This window comes from Vulpes lagopus, chromosome 8 (genome assembly GCF_018345385.1).
Source record: "Vulpes lagopus strain Blue_001 chromosome 8, ASM1834538v1, whole genome shotgun sequence".
Classification (NCBI taxonomy): domain Eukaryota; kingdom Metazoa; phylum Chordata; class Mammalia; order Carnivora; family Canidae; genus Vulpes; species Vulpes lagopus.
This window is the reverse complement of record NC_054831.1, coordinates 35,966,839-35,982,405: the sequence shown is the minus strand read 5'-3', so window position 1 is coordinate 35,982,405 and position 15,567 is coordinate 35,966,839. Positions and strand designations below refer to the sequence as shown.

The window sequence follows — 15,567 nt, the reverse complement described above, 5'->3', positions numbered from 1 at the left end:
GTAAGTTCTTCACTGTACCTCTGGTCTCATGAAGAGACTGAGCTGTTAGTGATAGCTGTGCATTTTCCTGATCCAAATGTGGTCGAACCTCAAAGCAGGAGGTTTGAAGTATTACTTAACTTTCCTGTCTCTTAATTGATCAAAAATGTCCTTTCTGTCAACTCTGGAACCTTAGGACCCCCTTGTGTCCTTGACCCCTGAACAAGGGAAGAAGTGTCAGGGTGGGGGTGGAGGGGATCCAATTGTAATTAATATCGTATTGTTCGCTTAGTAAATTGGAAAGACTTATTGTTTCATAGTAAATGAAAATGAGCATCTCTGAGGTTTTTGAGGGAGGTTAAGGCTGGCATGGACAGAGATCCAGATGTTCAAATCCTTTGATAATCACTCTGTTTTAAAACAAATGTACAGATACTTAAATGGGTAACTTTTAAGATTTCATTGCTTCTGGTGATGAATAGGACTGTGTTACTTTGCTTGGTTGGAGTGATTTAGGTTCTGGGAAGGAGAGAGGCCCTAGCAAAATCCCTGAATCTTGGCAGACTCAGGAGGAGAAAGCTGATAGCACTGCTGAGGTCAGTTATCTGTGCTGCTTGATTTCTCTTTGGGAGAATCACTTCCCTATACATAGGCCGCTGATCACCGTCCACCAGAAGCATTCATAGGCTCACATAGCCAGTTCTCTTTTTACTAACATGATTCTACTCTGTCTTCTTCCCTTTCAAGTCGTCTTTAAGACCTGCAGGCTACTTCCTGCATTAAAATTTCCTTCCATCCTGCCTTTCTTCATTCAGATGTATGTTAGCTATTACTAAATTGGACTAGTAATCCTTGGCTTATGCATGGCTATCTTTTAGTAATTAATCAGTTAACTAACAGAATGAACCAAGATGACATCCAACTGGACACTGGGAGCACTTGATAGTTTATATTTACCTCTGTGCTTCTTGTCCCCAGCCCGTGTGCCTGTTTCTTTTCCTGTAGCCCTTCGTGTTTATTACTCTGTTACCTGTTTTTGTAGTCTTTTTAATAGTTTTCCTAAGTGTGTGTATATATGTGTATACATAATATACACCTGTGTGCATATATATCCACATATGTGTATATGTATGTCTCTAACCTAGATATATAACCTGCATGTTATATTGTTTACTTTTAGTTATTTATGAACTTTATAAGAAGCTTGTTATTCCATATGTAGTAAACCCAGAATTAGCTTTTTTTCACTCAATATTATGTTATGAATATTCACCCAAAGTTATGTGTAGTGTAGTTAGTCCATTTTTCATTACTGTTTGATATTCCACTCTATTAATATGTTCCAGAATTAGGGTTGCTGCTGAAAGTTTGCTGGTTAACAACACAAAGTAATTACTTTACTTTTCAGGGTTTTTTTCAGACTTGCTTTAAGATTCAATGGGAATATGCATATGAAAGTGCTTTATAAGCTGGAAACTATAACAAAGTGCTCAGATTTGTATTTTAGAGATGGGGACTAGAATGAAGATGATACACAGAAAAAAGGAGACATAAAAAATGCAAGAAATACTGGGAGTCTGAGCATTGGAAATGGAGGAAGAGCAAGTCAGGTCTGAGATAAATTGGGGATGGGCATGCTAGACCCTGGAGGGTAACTGGACATGTGGTTTGCAGAGAGAGAGAACTTCTCCCCACCTGTTCCCTCTAAAGTGAAAAGGTAGAAGGTATCACTGTTAACTGAGATACAGAGTAAAAGATGAGAGATAAGGGTTTGGAAGGAAATGCAGTGAGGCCACTTTTGATAGGTTGAGCTTTAGCATCCTGGAGGGATGGATATCAGTGTGGGGTGGGTGGCAGACCCTTGGAGATTCTGAATGTTTGATAGGGTGAATGATGTCATTCACACACACGCTGTTGAGTGTAAGTTATGAAGGCGATTCTGCAGCTGAACTTTTGAGTAATGTTTTGCAGACCGTTGACCTGTAAGAGACCGTTCCGTAGTAGCATGTGAGTGACCACTGGGGAGACAGTTGATCTGGCTTTGGCTCTGCCTGGGACACTTTGGAAATGGAAAAGAATGATTTTGTTGATGTTGATGAGCCTGGTTCATCATAAAAATTTTAAGTTATTTTAAAGCAGATCTTTATTTGTAATTATTTAAGGAAAAGATCCTTTAGGTTTAAGTTAAAATCCTATAGGTTAAGAAAAATCCTTTAAGTTAAATAAGATGTTTGACTAAATTTCCGTCCTTTGAAATACTCATTTCTGCAGAGCAACTTATTTCCTGATAAGTACAGTTAAGCATTATTTCTTAAGTGAAAAACAAAATTGAGATAGTTTTGGATGTACTGTTTTAGGACCAATATTACTTTTCATACATGTTTTTTTCTTTTTTTCAGTTATCTGACTGGATCAAGATTGGAGATCTGACTTTGAAAAATCGTCATCTTTTTGTAAACCTTCAATCAAGAGGCTTGAAAGGGGGAGGTATTACGTTGACTTTACCAGGAGCACATGCCATTTTTAGTTGCACAAAGATTATGTTTTAAAAGTGAATGAAAATATATTCCACGGGAGGTGATGAGGGGTATCAGAGCTGGAGTAAAAAGGGTGGATGGAACTAGTGAATTATAAGAATGCATGGAGTATCACATCCTGTGGTGCAGAGTCCTACTGGGGCTTGGTCCTGGTGGCTGCTGTGCCAGAATGATGAAGATGAATTTGTAGTGATGATTTCATTATTTTAAGCACAGAGTTGTTTTTTTGTTTTGTTTTGTTTTGTTTGATACGGAGTTGGGTTTTTTTGTTTTGTTTTGTTTTTTGTTTTGTTTTTTTCTGTGCATCTGAAAAGTTGACTTTTCTTTCCCCATCCTCTCTATACTTTCCTGTCACCAGCTATCTGGAGACAACCTGATCAGTCAGTTCTAAGAATCTCTGTTAGGAAATGCTTAAATGTATTTGAACTAGACAGCCACTGGGACAGTGACTATGGCGATCTCAGAACAATCAGAGAACATTGGTTGAATTTGAGAATATTAACAATGCCATTTATAATAGACACCTATCTCTGGCTCATTGTTTAGTGGCAAAGTACTCAAAATATGCCAGTCATTTGCTTTGGAAAATGGCAACAATCCCTGCCCTCACCATGCTCTTTATTTTTGAATTACTAATCTTTTGTGATATATAGTCTATTTTTGAACTTTTTTAAAACTGGAATTTTGTAGCTCAATTAAAAATCTTGAGATTCAGTAAATTGAGTCTGCTGTGCTTTCTACTGAATCTCTTTAGTCAGGTAGATTTTTGTACCTGAGTGCTGCAGTATAAAATGTATGAAGTCATCACTTGTATAATTTTACTATGTCTTGGAACCAAATAACACATTGGATTTTTTTTCTAAGTAATTTTTTAAATGTGTCCTATATTTTAGGTCGATTTGGTCAGACAACTCCACCACTTGTTGATTTTCTCAAGGACATTTTAAGAAGATACCCAGAAGGAGGACAGATTCTTAAGGTAGGACATGTGTTGTATGCCTCTACATGTGTGAATTTACTTTGATAAAAATGAGACAGATTAAAATGAATTGGAAGTTCTAGAAGTGTTTAACTTTTAAAAAATTGTGTCTAGATTTAAATAGCTGTATCTGTTTCCCTCTGTGCCTGCGTGTATATGCTGGATAGGATGGGTTGAGAATGCAGCCATTGTAAACATGGGAGGTTTCAGAGGCAGAGGAACTCCACTAAGTCACTGTGTGCTGTGAGTGAGCGGGCACAGTGTTGCTCTAGGAACACTCTTTGTAATTTTATGTAAGTGTATGGTGTAAACTTACAAACATTATGTGAAACATCATGCAGAGCCTGTAAAAACCAACCAGTTAACCAAATGAACAAAATAATGTAAGACTCAGAGCAGAAATCATGAACACATTTGACCTCTGGTTTTAGAGGTTTGCTTTTAGGAGAATTTATTTAATAGGGTAATGATTTTAGTTATATGTTTCTCTTTACAATATATATTTTTTTAGTTTGAATATACTCCTCAAAAACTTAAAAAAAATCCAAAAAACTGAACAACCATAAAAGAAAGCAATAGAAGATATAGCAAAATCAGGTTTTGTGTTTAAGCTTAATGAGAAAGCTCCTCAGTTAATTGTCAAAGTAGATCAACTATCATGCATTTTTCTTCTTGTTAATTTATGTAGTGTTTATTGCCTTTAATATCTTGGCCTTCATATTTTCTAGTTTGGATGCTAAGTTTTTAGAGTAAGGATTAGGCGTGTTTAATTGAATTTAAGTAGTCATGCTCTGATAGGCACTGATTGGGGGGGATTGCTCCATCATTCGTGATTTTATTTTTTTGGTTTTATTTTTATTAATTTTTTTTGGTTTCAGGAGTAGAATTTACTGATTCATCATCACTTATATATAATATCCAGTGCTTATCCTAACAGGTGCCTTCCTTAATACCCAGCACCCATTTAGCCCATCCACCATTCAGTTCCTTCCATCAATCTTGTTTGTTCTCTATCATTGAGTCTTTTATGATTTGTTCTCTTTTTTCTTTTCCCACACATTCATCTGTTTTGTTTCTTAAATTCCATATATGAGTGAAATCATACAGTATTTGTCTTTCTCTGCCTGACTTGTTTCACTTAGCGTAATACACTCTAGCTCCGTCTTTGGCATTGTAAATGGAAAGATTTCCTTCTTTATGCTGGCTGAGTAATATACCATTGTGTATATATATGCCCCATATCTTCTTTATCCATTCATCAGTTGATGAACACTCTTTCCATAGTTTGGCTATTTTTGATTATGCTGCTATAAACAGTGGGGTGCGGGGATCCTTGGGTGGCGCAGCGGTTTAGCATCTGCCTTTGGCCCAGGGCGCGATCCTGGAGACCCGGGATCAAATCCCACGTCAAGCTCCCGGTGCATGGAGCCTGCTTCTCCCTCTGCCTGTGTCTCTGCCTCTCTCTCTCTCTCACTGTGTGCCTATCATAAATAAATAAAACAAACAAACAAAAAAATAAACATACCTTTAAATCTGTATTTTTTGTATCCTTTGGGTAAATACCTACTAGTGCAATGGCTGCCTCTAGGGTAGTTAAAATTTTAACTTTTTGAGGAACCTCCACACTGTTTTCCAGAGTGGCCACACCACTTTGCACTCCCACCAAGAGTGTAAGAGGGTTTCCCTTTATCATCCTTGCCAACTTCTCATTTTCTGAGCTGTTCATTTTAGCAATTCTGACAGGTATGAGGTGGTACCTCATCATGGGCTTTTTTTAAGATTTTATTTATTTATTCATGAAAGACACAGAGAGAGGCAGAGACATAGGCAGAGGGAGAAGTCGGCTTCTCACAGGGAACCTGATGGGTCCAGTCCTTGGACCTCTGGGTCACGCTCTGAGCCAAAGGCAGCTAGATGCTCAACCACTGAGCCACCCAGTTGTCCCTAATTGTGGTTTGATTTGTATTTCCCTAATGATGAGTGATGTTGAATATGTTTTCATGTGTCTGTTAGCCACCTGGACAAAAATGTCTATTTATGTCTTCTGCCCCTTTCTTACCTGGGTTGTTATTTGGGTGTTGAGTTTGGTAAGTTCTTTATAGATTTTGGATACTAGCTCTTTATCTCATAGGTCATTTGCATTTCCCATTCCATATGTTGCCTTTTAGTTTTGCTGATTGTTTCCTTCGTTGTGCAGAAGCTTTTTATTTTGATGAAGTCCTGATAATTCATTTTTACTTTTGTTTCCCTTGCCTCTGGTGACATATCTATAAGTTGCTACAGCTGAGATCAAGGGTTGCTGCCTGTGTTCTCTGCTAGGATTTTGATGGTTTCCTGTCTCACTTTTAGGTCTTTGATCCATTTCAAATTTATTTTAGGATATGATGTAAGAAAGTGGTCCAGTTTCATTTTTCTGTATGTGGCTGTTCAGTTACCCCAGCACCATTTGTTGAAGAGACTGTTTTATTTCCATTGGATATTCTTTGCTGTTTTGTTGGGGATTAGTTGACCATATAGCTGTGGGTCCACTTTCTGGGTTTTCTGCTCTGTTCCATTGATCTCTGTGTCTGTTTTTGTGCCAGCGTCATACCGTTTTGATGATCACAGCTTTGTAATAGTGCTCGGAGTTTAGAATCATGTTGCCTCCTGCTTTGCTTTTCTTTTTCATCATTACTTTGGCTACTTGGGGTCTTTTGTGGTTCCATATAAATTTTAGGATTGTTTGTTCCAGCTTTGTGAAAAATGCTGATGGTGGGGTGCCTGGGTGGCTCAGTTGGTTTAGTGTCTGACTGAGTTTCAGCTCAGGCCACACTCTCAGGGTTATGAGATCAAGCCCTGCATCGGGCTCCTTGGCCGATGGGGATTCTGCTTGAGATTTTTCTCCCTCTCCCTTAACACCCCTCTCTCTGCTCACATGCACACACATACTCTCTCTAAAATAAACACATCTTAAAAAAAGGCTGGTGGAATTTTGATAGGGATTGCATTAAATGTGTAGATAGCTTTGGGTGATAGAGACATTTTAACAATGTATGTTCTCTCAATCCATGAGCATGGATTTTTTCCCCCATTTCTCTGTGGCATCTTCAGTTTCTTTCATAAGTATTCTATGGTTTTCAGAGTACAGATCTTTTACGTCTTTGGTTAGGTTTGCTCCTAGGTATCTTACAGTTTTGGTGCAATTGTAAATGGGATCAATTCCTTAATTTCTCTTTCTGCTGCTTCATTATTGCTGTATAGAAATACATCAGATTTGCTTACATTGATTTTTATATCCTGTGACTTAGCTAAATTCACACATTAGTTCTAGCAATTTTTTGGTGGAGTCTTTTGGGTTTCCTACTTAGAGAATCCTGTTGTTTGCAGATAGTGAACGTTTGGCTTCTTCCTTGTCAGTTTGGATGCCTTTTATTTCTTTGTGTTATCTGATTGCTGAGGCTAAGACTTCCACTACTACGTTAAATAGTAATGGTGAAAGTGGACATCCCTGCCTTGTTCCTGACTGTAGAGGAAAAGCTGTCAGTGTTTTACCCATTGAGGATGATATTAGCTGTGGGTTTTTTGTATATGAGCTTGATGATGTTGAGGTGTGTTCCCTCTATCCTTACTTTGTTGAGGGTTTTTATCAAGAATGAATGCTGTATTTTGTGAAATGCTATTTCTGCATCTATTAAGGAGGTCATATGGTTCTTATCCTTTCTTTTATTAATGTAGTGTGTCATATTGATTGATTTGTAAATATTAAACCAGCCCTGCAGCCCAGGAATAAATCCCTCTTGGTTGTGGAGAATGATTCTTTTAATGTACTGTGAGATCCTATTAGCTAGCATCTTGTTGAGAATTTTTGCATCCTTGTTCATCAGGGATATTGACCTTTAATTCTTTTTAATGAGGTCTTTGGTTTTAATCAAGGTAAACTCTGGCTTCAGAGTTTGGAAGTTTTCCTTCCATTTGTATTTTTTTGAACAGTTTAAAAACAATAGGTATTAATTCTTATTTAAATATCTTTTTTTTTTTTTTAAATTTTTATTTATTTATGATAGTCACAGAGAGATTGAGAGAGAGAGGCAGAGACACAGGCAGAGGGAGAAGCAGGCTCCATGCACCGGAAGCCCGACGTGGGATTCGATCCCGGGTCTCCAGGATCGCGCCCTGGGCCAAAGGCAGGCGCCAAACCGCTACGCCACCCAGGGATCCCTTATTTAAATATCTGATAGAATTCCTTTGGGAAGCCATCTGGCCCTGGACTTTCGTTTTTGGGGAGATTTTTGATTATTGATTTCAATTTCTTTGCTGGTTATGGGTCTGCTCAGATTTTCTTTTGCAGTTTTGGTAGTTTGTACGTTTCTAGGAATTTGTCCGTTTCTTCTAGATTGCTGCGTTTGTTGGCATATAATTTTTCATAATATTCTCATAATTGTTTCTATTTCTGTGGTGTTGGTTCTCATCTCTCCTCTTTCATTTGTGGTTTTATTTATTTGGGCCCTTTCTCTTTGCTTTTGATAAGTCTGGCTAGGGGTTTATCAATTTTATTAATTCCTCCAAAGAACCAGCTCTTAGTTTCATTGATCTGTTTTTTTGTTTGTTTCTTTCTATATCATTTCTCTCTGCTCTAATCTTTATTATTTCCCTTCTTCTGTATTTAGGCTTTATTTGCTGTTGTTTGCTACTTCCTTTACACTAAAGTTAGGATGTGTGCGACTTTTCTTACTTCTTGAGGAAGGCCTGTATTGCAATTTACTTCCCTTTTAGGACTGTGTTTGCTGTATCCCAAAGGTTCTGGACTGTCTTTTTTTTTTTTTTTTTTAATTTTTATTTATTTACGAGAGATAAGAGAGAGCGAGTGGCAGAGACATAGGCAGAGAGAGGCAGGCTCCATGCGGGAGCCTGACGTGGGACTTGATCCCAGGACTCTAGGATCATACCCTGGGCCAAAGGCAGGCGCTCAACCGCTAAGCCACCCAGGCGTCCCTGGACTGTCATTTTTTAATTTTCATTTGCTTTTGTGTATTTTTAAATTTCTTCTTTAATTTTCTGGGTAATCTATTCATTCTTTAGTTCTTTAATCCCATTTGTGATCTTTCCAAATTTTTTTCTTGTGGTTGACTTCAGGTTTCATAGCATTGTGGTCTGAAAATATGCATGGGATGATCTCAGTCTTTTTCTACTGGTTGCAGCCTGATTTGTGACCTAGTATGTGATTTGTTCTGGAGAATGTTGCATATGCACTCAAAAAGAATGTGCATTCTGTTGCTATAGGATGAAATGCTTTGAATACATCTGTTAAGTCCCATCTGGTCTAGCATGTCATTCATAGCCACTGTTTTCTTGTTGATTTTCTGCTTAGATGATCTGTCCATTGATACAAGTGAGGTCTTAAAGTCCTCTTACTGTCATTGTATTATTATCAGTGAGTTCCTTTATGTTTGTTATTAATTGATTTATGAGTTTGGGTGCTTCCAAGTTGAGGGCATAAATATATACAGTTGTTAGATCTTCTTGATGGATAGACCCCTTAATTATGATATAATGCTCTTCTTCATCTTTTGTTACAGTCTTTAGTTTAAAATCTAGTTTATCTGATTAAAGTATCTACTTTGGCTATCTTTTGGCAGCCATTAGTGAGGTAGGTGTTTCTCTACCCCTTCACTTTCAGTCTGTAGGTGTCTTTAGGTTTAAAATGAGTCTCTTACAGGCAGCATATAGATGGGTCTTGTTTTTTGGTCCATGCTGGTACCCTGTGTCTTTTGATGGGAGCATTTACTTCATTTATATTCGGAGCGATTATTGAAAGTAATGAATTTAGTGCCATTGTATTACTGGTAAAGTTGTTTCTGGAGATTTTCTCTGTTCCTTTCTAGTCTTTGTTGCTTTTGGTCTTTCTTTCCCACTTGAAGAGTCCCCTTTAATATTTCTCTTGCAGGGCTGGTTTAGTAGTCATGAACTTGTTTAGTTTTTGTTTGTCTAGGAAACTCTTGCTCTCTCCTATTCTGAATGAGAGCTGGATAGAGAATTCTGGGCTGCGTGTTTTTGCCATTCAGCAAATTGAATGTACCACTGTCTTCTGGCCTGCCAGGTTTTTGGGGAGAGATTTGTGGTAAACCTGATCTGTTTCGCCTTACAAGTTAAGGACTTTTTTCCTCTTGCTTCTTTTAGGATTCTTTCTTTGTGTGTTTTGTAAATTTGACTAGGATTTTAATAATGACAGTAAATTGGAGCAATTTAAGTTCACATTTCAGAATAAGCATCAGTGGTTCACAGAAGGTTAGTTTGAAAACTTTTGTAGCAAGGTATTAGGACAGTAAAGATGGGAAGAGTGTGGTCATTGTGTTGTTGGGGTGACAGAGGTGAATGGAATTTCTTTCTTTCTTTCTTTCTTTCTTTCTTTCTTTCTTTCTTTCTTTCCTTCCTTCCTTCCTTCCTTCCTTCCTTCCTTCCTTCCTTCTTTCCTTCCTTCCTTTTTTCTTAAGATTTTATTTATTTATTCATGAAAGTCAGGGAGAGAGAGAGGCAGAGATATAGGCAGAGGGAGAAGCAGGCTCTTCACAAGGAGCTTGATGCAGGACTTGATCCCAGATCCTGGGATCACACCCTGAGCTGAAGGTAGATGCTCAACCACTGAGCCACCCAGGCATCCCAAGAATACATTTTCAATGAAGATTTAGTTGGTGGTAATGGGAGTCGGGGCTCATCAGTTCATAAGTTAGTGAGTGAGGGCTGTGGGGATACAGGGCAATGGTCTGAGTGAGATCTTTGTACACCTTACAGTTAGGTAGCAAGCAGCTGATAGTCCTCCCAGGGTGTGTACTGTGTGTGCTTGTGTGCGAGCCAGCTCAATATAATCTTGTTCTGTGGATACTGTAGTAGAATTCAGCCCTTGTAGGTTTAATTAATAGGAATCTTAGAAATACCTAGACCTAAATACCACTACCTTTCCTGATGTTTGTGGAAACAGGTCCACAGATATTTTACTGACTTGCCCAAAGTCATGTGCAAATTGGCACATTTATTGCCTCTTCTCAGAGTCAGTTTGAAAGCTATCCCTTGAGAAAAAAGTATACTATCTTGTTTTTTGTTCAGCTGGAAACTGATAGTTGGGGTCTGAGACTTAGGGTTTTATGTTCCATTTTCTTCATAACTGCTCCCTCAAATGCACATAAATCACAAATAGATGCTCAAATGAAAACAAAATCCAACCTCGAAAGTCCTATCATTTTATAGATAACATTGTATTTTGCTACCCATTTAATTCTTTTTTCTGTCTTTTATATTATAAAGTCCTAATGTAAGTAAAATTGCTAATTTTTAGGAATTCTTTTATACTAAATGCGATAGGGATTGGTCTTAAAAATCTTTTGAGAGATAGGCAGATGTATAAATAGGAGCAGTTTGTAGCTGATGATGTAGATAAGGGCGTGGTTCAAAATTTCTTGTTCCAGGTTCAATAGCAGATGGGCTAGGACTCCCCAGCCTTTCAGTGTGCACTGGGTCAACTAACACCATACGGTATCTCAAAACTAGCTCTCCACTTCTGCTCTGTCCCCTCACTCAGTCTTCTGTTGTCTCAGGGCCTGTGGGCACTGTGTCCCTTTCCTGTCTGGTAAAGATTTTGCTGTTGGCATTGCCGTAGGATCAGTATAAGTTCTCCTCACTTCTTATCTGTCTTCACTGCTCCCTCCCCTCATTTAGGGTGAATAATACAAGGTGAATATAACCATTTGATTTGGTTTGATCTAAGTCAGAGCTCATCCAGGCAGTTGCCTTACTAAATTTAATCAAGGCCCAGAATAAGCAAGAAATATTTTCTTGAGTTCATTTCAAGTTTGATGATGATGGCATTGGCTTTAAGAGTTGGACTCTTATTTCAGAGTCTGGTGCTCCCTTCAAATGAACCAGCGCCCAACATGTTGTTGGTAGGCATGCCAAAGTGATAGGGGTTGTGAGACTGTGAGGATGTTTTTGCAGTTGCCATCGGGTGTGATTTTGCAGTTTGCTCTTTTCTTTCTACGTTGCGGAGGTGCGACCACTCATCCACAAACAAATAACATTACTATCTTCTTTATGAGAAAGGAATGAGTCAGTTCTGACTGTGCAGACGCTTTCAGCTCTAGTACAGGGGAAAGACAGGTTCATCTCCCAACTTCTCAAGAATGCAGAATACTAGTGGGTACATTAAGACTGGTACATTTTTCCTAAGAGAAAGTAATCTTGGTAAGGAAGTGATAAATAGAAGTCTGTGTTTAGTCACTGCTTTGAGAATAAAGTACCTGTCCCAGAAAGAAAATAGTCTGCGCAGCTCTTGGAAATGGAATAATTTCTTTTGAATAAAGGCTTTGGGTAGTCTTAAATAAGAGAGTTATAAATAGTCTCAGGATTTGTATTCGGAATTAGGAGATAGCAAGTCAAAAATCACATTTTAGGTGTATGATTAGAGAAAGACTCACAAGCTCTCAACCATATTCTCGATGCCTATGACAATTACTTGCAGTCATATCCCCACTGCATTTATAGGTAATGATTCCAATAGTGAGTTTCTGTTACTTAAATACAATTACTTTTTAAATGTTATGGGTAAATTCAAAGATGGGTGGTGGATTACTGTATAATTAAATTTTTTTTGATATATTTCTTGATTAGGAACTAATTCAGAATGCAGAAGATGCGGGGGCCACGGAAGTTAAATTTTTATACGATGAAACTCAGTATGGAACGGAGACTCTTTGGTCAAAAGATATGGCACAATATCAAGGTAAGAGTCAATAATTAAGGACAAGTTTCATTTTTTGTGTTAACAGGTGATTTTTAGTGATTTGATACGGTCCGACTGCCATTTACTTGTCCTGCACTTCTTGACATACTTAGTTCCACTTTTTCAGATGCATTTCTCTGCTTTTGATGGTTAGGAGTCCAAGTCAGTATCTTTAGAGAACAAAGTAAAAATCTTGAAACTCAAAGTAACAATGTAAATGCATGAGCCTCTTATTCTATTCAGTGAACTTGTGAGTTATATAATTAGGAGGACAGAAGGACACCCTTTCCACAAATATACCACTTCTCTACATTTAGAAGGAAGTATTCTTTTCTACTTTTACGGTACCCTTGAGGTGTTTTGATGTGGAGTGGGAAGAAGGATTGAAGGAGATGAGGGAATAAGGATGATGAAAGGAAAGACAGTAAGAACCATGACCAATAAACTACTGGTTCCTCAGTCCTACTCTGATGTGCTGTGTTCAAAAGAATGTCTGTAACTGAGTGCAATGTAAAAGTCAATAGGGTGATACACACGATACATACGACTACATGTGATTATATATAAGAGAATGACTACATATGATAGAAGATCATTGAAAGTAAGGATTGGTTCAGATGTTCCTGAATAATACTTGTAAAGAGGTGTAAGTCATATATTTTTGAAAAGATGTTTTATGATTTAGGAGAGTAATCAGGGATCCCTGGGTGGCGCAGCGGTTTGGCGCCTGCCTTTGGCCCAGGGCGCGATCCTGGAGACCCAGGATCGAATCCCACATCGGGCTCCCGGTGCATGGAGCCTGCTTCTCCCTCTGCCTGTGTCTCTGCCTCTCTCTCTCTCTCTGTGACTATCATAAATAAATAAAAATTAAAAAAAATATATTAAAAAAAAAGGAGAGTAATCAACATTAATTGTTAAATACTTAAACGTTATATATTTAACATTATAGCTGATACATTCATTCTTTAGTCAGATTTGTGATAGCCAAGTCACACTTGTTTGTTGTGTGAAGACAGACCTAATGCACCAGGAGGCTGCATTGTAGCCCTGACCCCTCCTGTCTTGGTGATGGGGGCAGGCTGTCTCTCTGCCATCATTCAGTTTTATAATGAGAGGAGTACTAAGCCAGGAGTCCTGGTTCTAGGCTTCCCTGATTTATTGTAACCATCGTTGAAAGATACCAGGTGTGGATAGGAGGATCCTGGTCCTACACAGGCCCTCCACAGGCATGTCTCCACTGGGCACCGATTTACCTGCCCTCACTCTGACCCTCATATTTACTCACCATGATTAAATGGGTGGCCTGGCCCCCACTTAATTTCAGTCTGCTCTCCTATACATGGTAATAAGAATAAAATCTGCCTCCAAGTTATTTTTTGGATAAATGAGCTCATTTGTGTGATACTTTTATGTTTGGTGTCACACTGATATTATTATGTGTATACCATAGAGTCATAAAGGTGACAGTGTGAGGAGATCCTAGAAATGTTTTGCATCAAACTCCTTCCTAAAGTCTTATGATTTTTTGTTTCTAGCCTTGACTTCACTTCTTTTTTTAAAAAAAATATTTTAAACAAGATTATTTAACTGAATTTGTGAATAAGTGCAGTTGACCCTGGAAAATTGTAGGGGTAAGGGGTGCCAACCCCCGTGCAGTCAAAAATCTATGTGTAACTTCTGATTCCCCTAAAACTTAACTACCAACAGCCTACTGTTGACCAGAAGCATCTTATCCATAACATAGTTAACCCGTAGTTTGTATACTATATGTATTATATACTATATTCTTACAATATGCTAAACTAGAGGAAAGAAAATGCAAAAAATCATTAAAGAGAAAGAAAACACATTTATAACACTTATCAAAGAAAATTGTTGTATAATCCATGCAATTCAAACCCGTGTTCAAGGGTTGGCTGTATTTAGAGTCTCTTCAGAGTATTTTCAGATGAACTGATTTAAAATGAACCTGGACACGTAAAAGTAGGGAGAAATGATCTTCTATAGCTTTATGTAACATGAGGACCGTATAGGCTCTTGCATATTTGAGATTGTCCTTCTCTTACGTTCAGATGTCAGTGTTCAGATGTCAGTGTTATGTTAGCTGGTATCATCTTAGATCTTAGTTTTGTTTCCCTTTATTGATACTTAGTTATGCAGAAGAGAACTTTTCAGTTCACCTTGTTTTTGTTCTTTTTTATATAATCAGATGACAAAAGGCTCAGTTTGTCAAATTGAAATGCATAGGAATGAGGAGATCGCGCCCATTTTCACACAATAAGGATTTCAGAGATGTGGTTAATGAAGAGACATAGTGAAGGAAGTGTGGAGAAGTCTTGCACTCCCAGCACCTCCCCCTAGGTCCATTCATGCTGTGTGGGACACAGCTGGGCCTACAGTTAGCAGAAGTGGATTCTGAGTGATGCATGCCGCCATCTCCTGCACAAAAGGAGCTGTTTTAATCATAAAAAAGTTCATGTTTTTCTCTGATAATTAAATAGCTTGTGACTTTTTCAGGGAGTTCTGTCTCATAAATCTATAAATTCCAGGTTTACTTAAAATAAGGAGGTTCTGTAAGTACCCACTAGGCTCCCCTGCTGGCAGGTAGTAGTGTTGGTGTGTTTGCCCAGAGATCTGTCATAAGCATTTATACAAGGAGATTTGGCTGGGTTCTCTCTCTCTCCCTATTCCCTTTTATTTATTTATTTATTTTTTTAAATTTTTATTTATTTATGATAGTCACACAGAGAGAGAGAGAGAGAGAGGCAGAGACACAGGCAGAGGGAGAAGCAGGCTCCATGCACCGGGAGCCTGACGTGGGATTCGATCCCGGGTCTCCAGGATCGCGCCCTGGGCCAAAGGCAGGCGCCAAACCGCTGCGCCACCCAGGGATCCCCCTATTCCCTTTTAAAAGGAGAAAGTAGATTGCGGGCCTGCTGCTAACCTTTCCTTTCTTCCTACATAACTTTTGTTTGAGAAAATTTTCTGAAGAGATTTATTTTGTTATTTCACTCTCAGAATCCAGAGGTACCCTTTCAATCAGGGTGGATTAGGATATTTTGGAATTGATCTGCAAGGTGGAGGTGGAGATTCAGTGAGATTCAAGATTAAATCTCCAGGATGAGTATAATCAGATAATTCCATGATTAAAATCGTGGACTAAGAACTGGATCATACCTGCTAGACTCAGGAGCCAGTGAAGAGCGAAGCATCTAGCTGACTCGCCCAGTTGTCTGCTGGTTGAGGTGGGCTCGTCGGAGCGCCCCCTGGTTCAGACACTGACTAGCCCCTGTGTAAGGCATGCTCCAGAAGCCAGTGTACAG

At 38.5% G+C, this 15,567-nt stretch overlaps 1 protein-coding gene across 5 annotated transcripts in view; it reads left to right on the top strand.

Moving 5' to 3' along the window:
- SACS (sacsin molecular chaperone) overlaps positions 1–15,567 on the top strand; it is an 88,103-nt gene that overhangs the window by 42,636 nt on the left and 29,900 nt on the right. For all 5 annotated transcript variants that reach the window (XM_041765525.1, XM_041765528.1, XM_041765524.1 and 2 more), the window contains 3 exons: positions 2,379–2,466; positions 3,410–3,495; positions 12,133–12,244. In XM_041765525.1, coding sequence (XP_041621459.1) covers positions 2,379–2,466; positions 3,410–3,495; positions 12,133–12,244 — 286 coding nt within the window. The remainder of the gene's footprint in view (positions 1–2,378; positions 2,467–3,409; positions 3,496–12,132; positions 12,245–15,567) is intronic.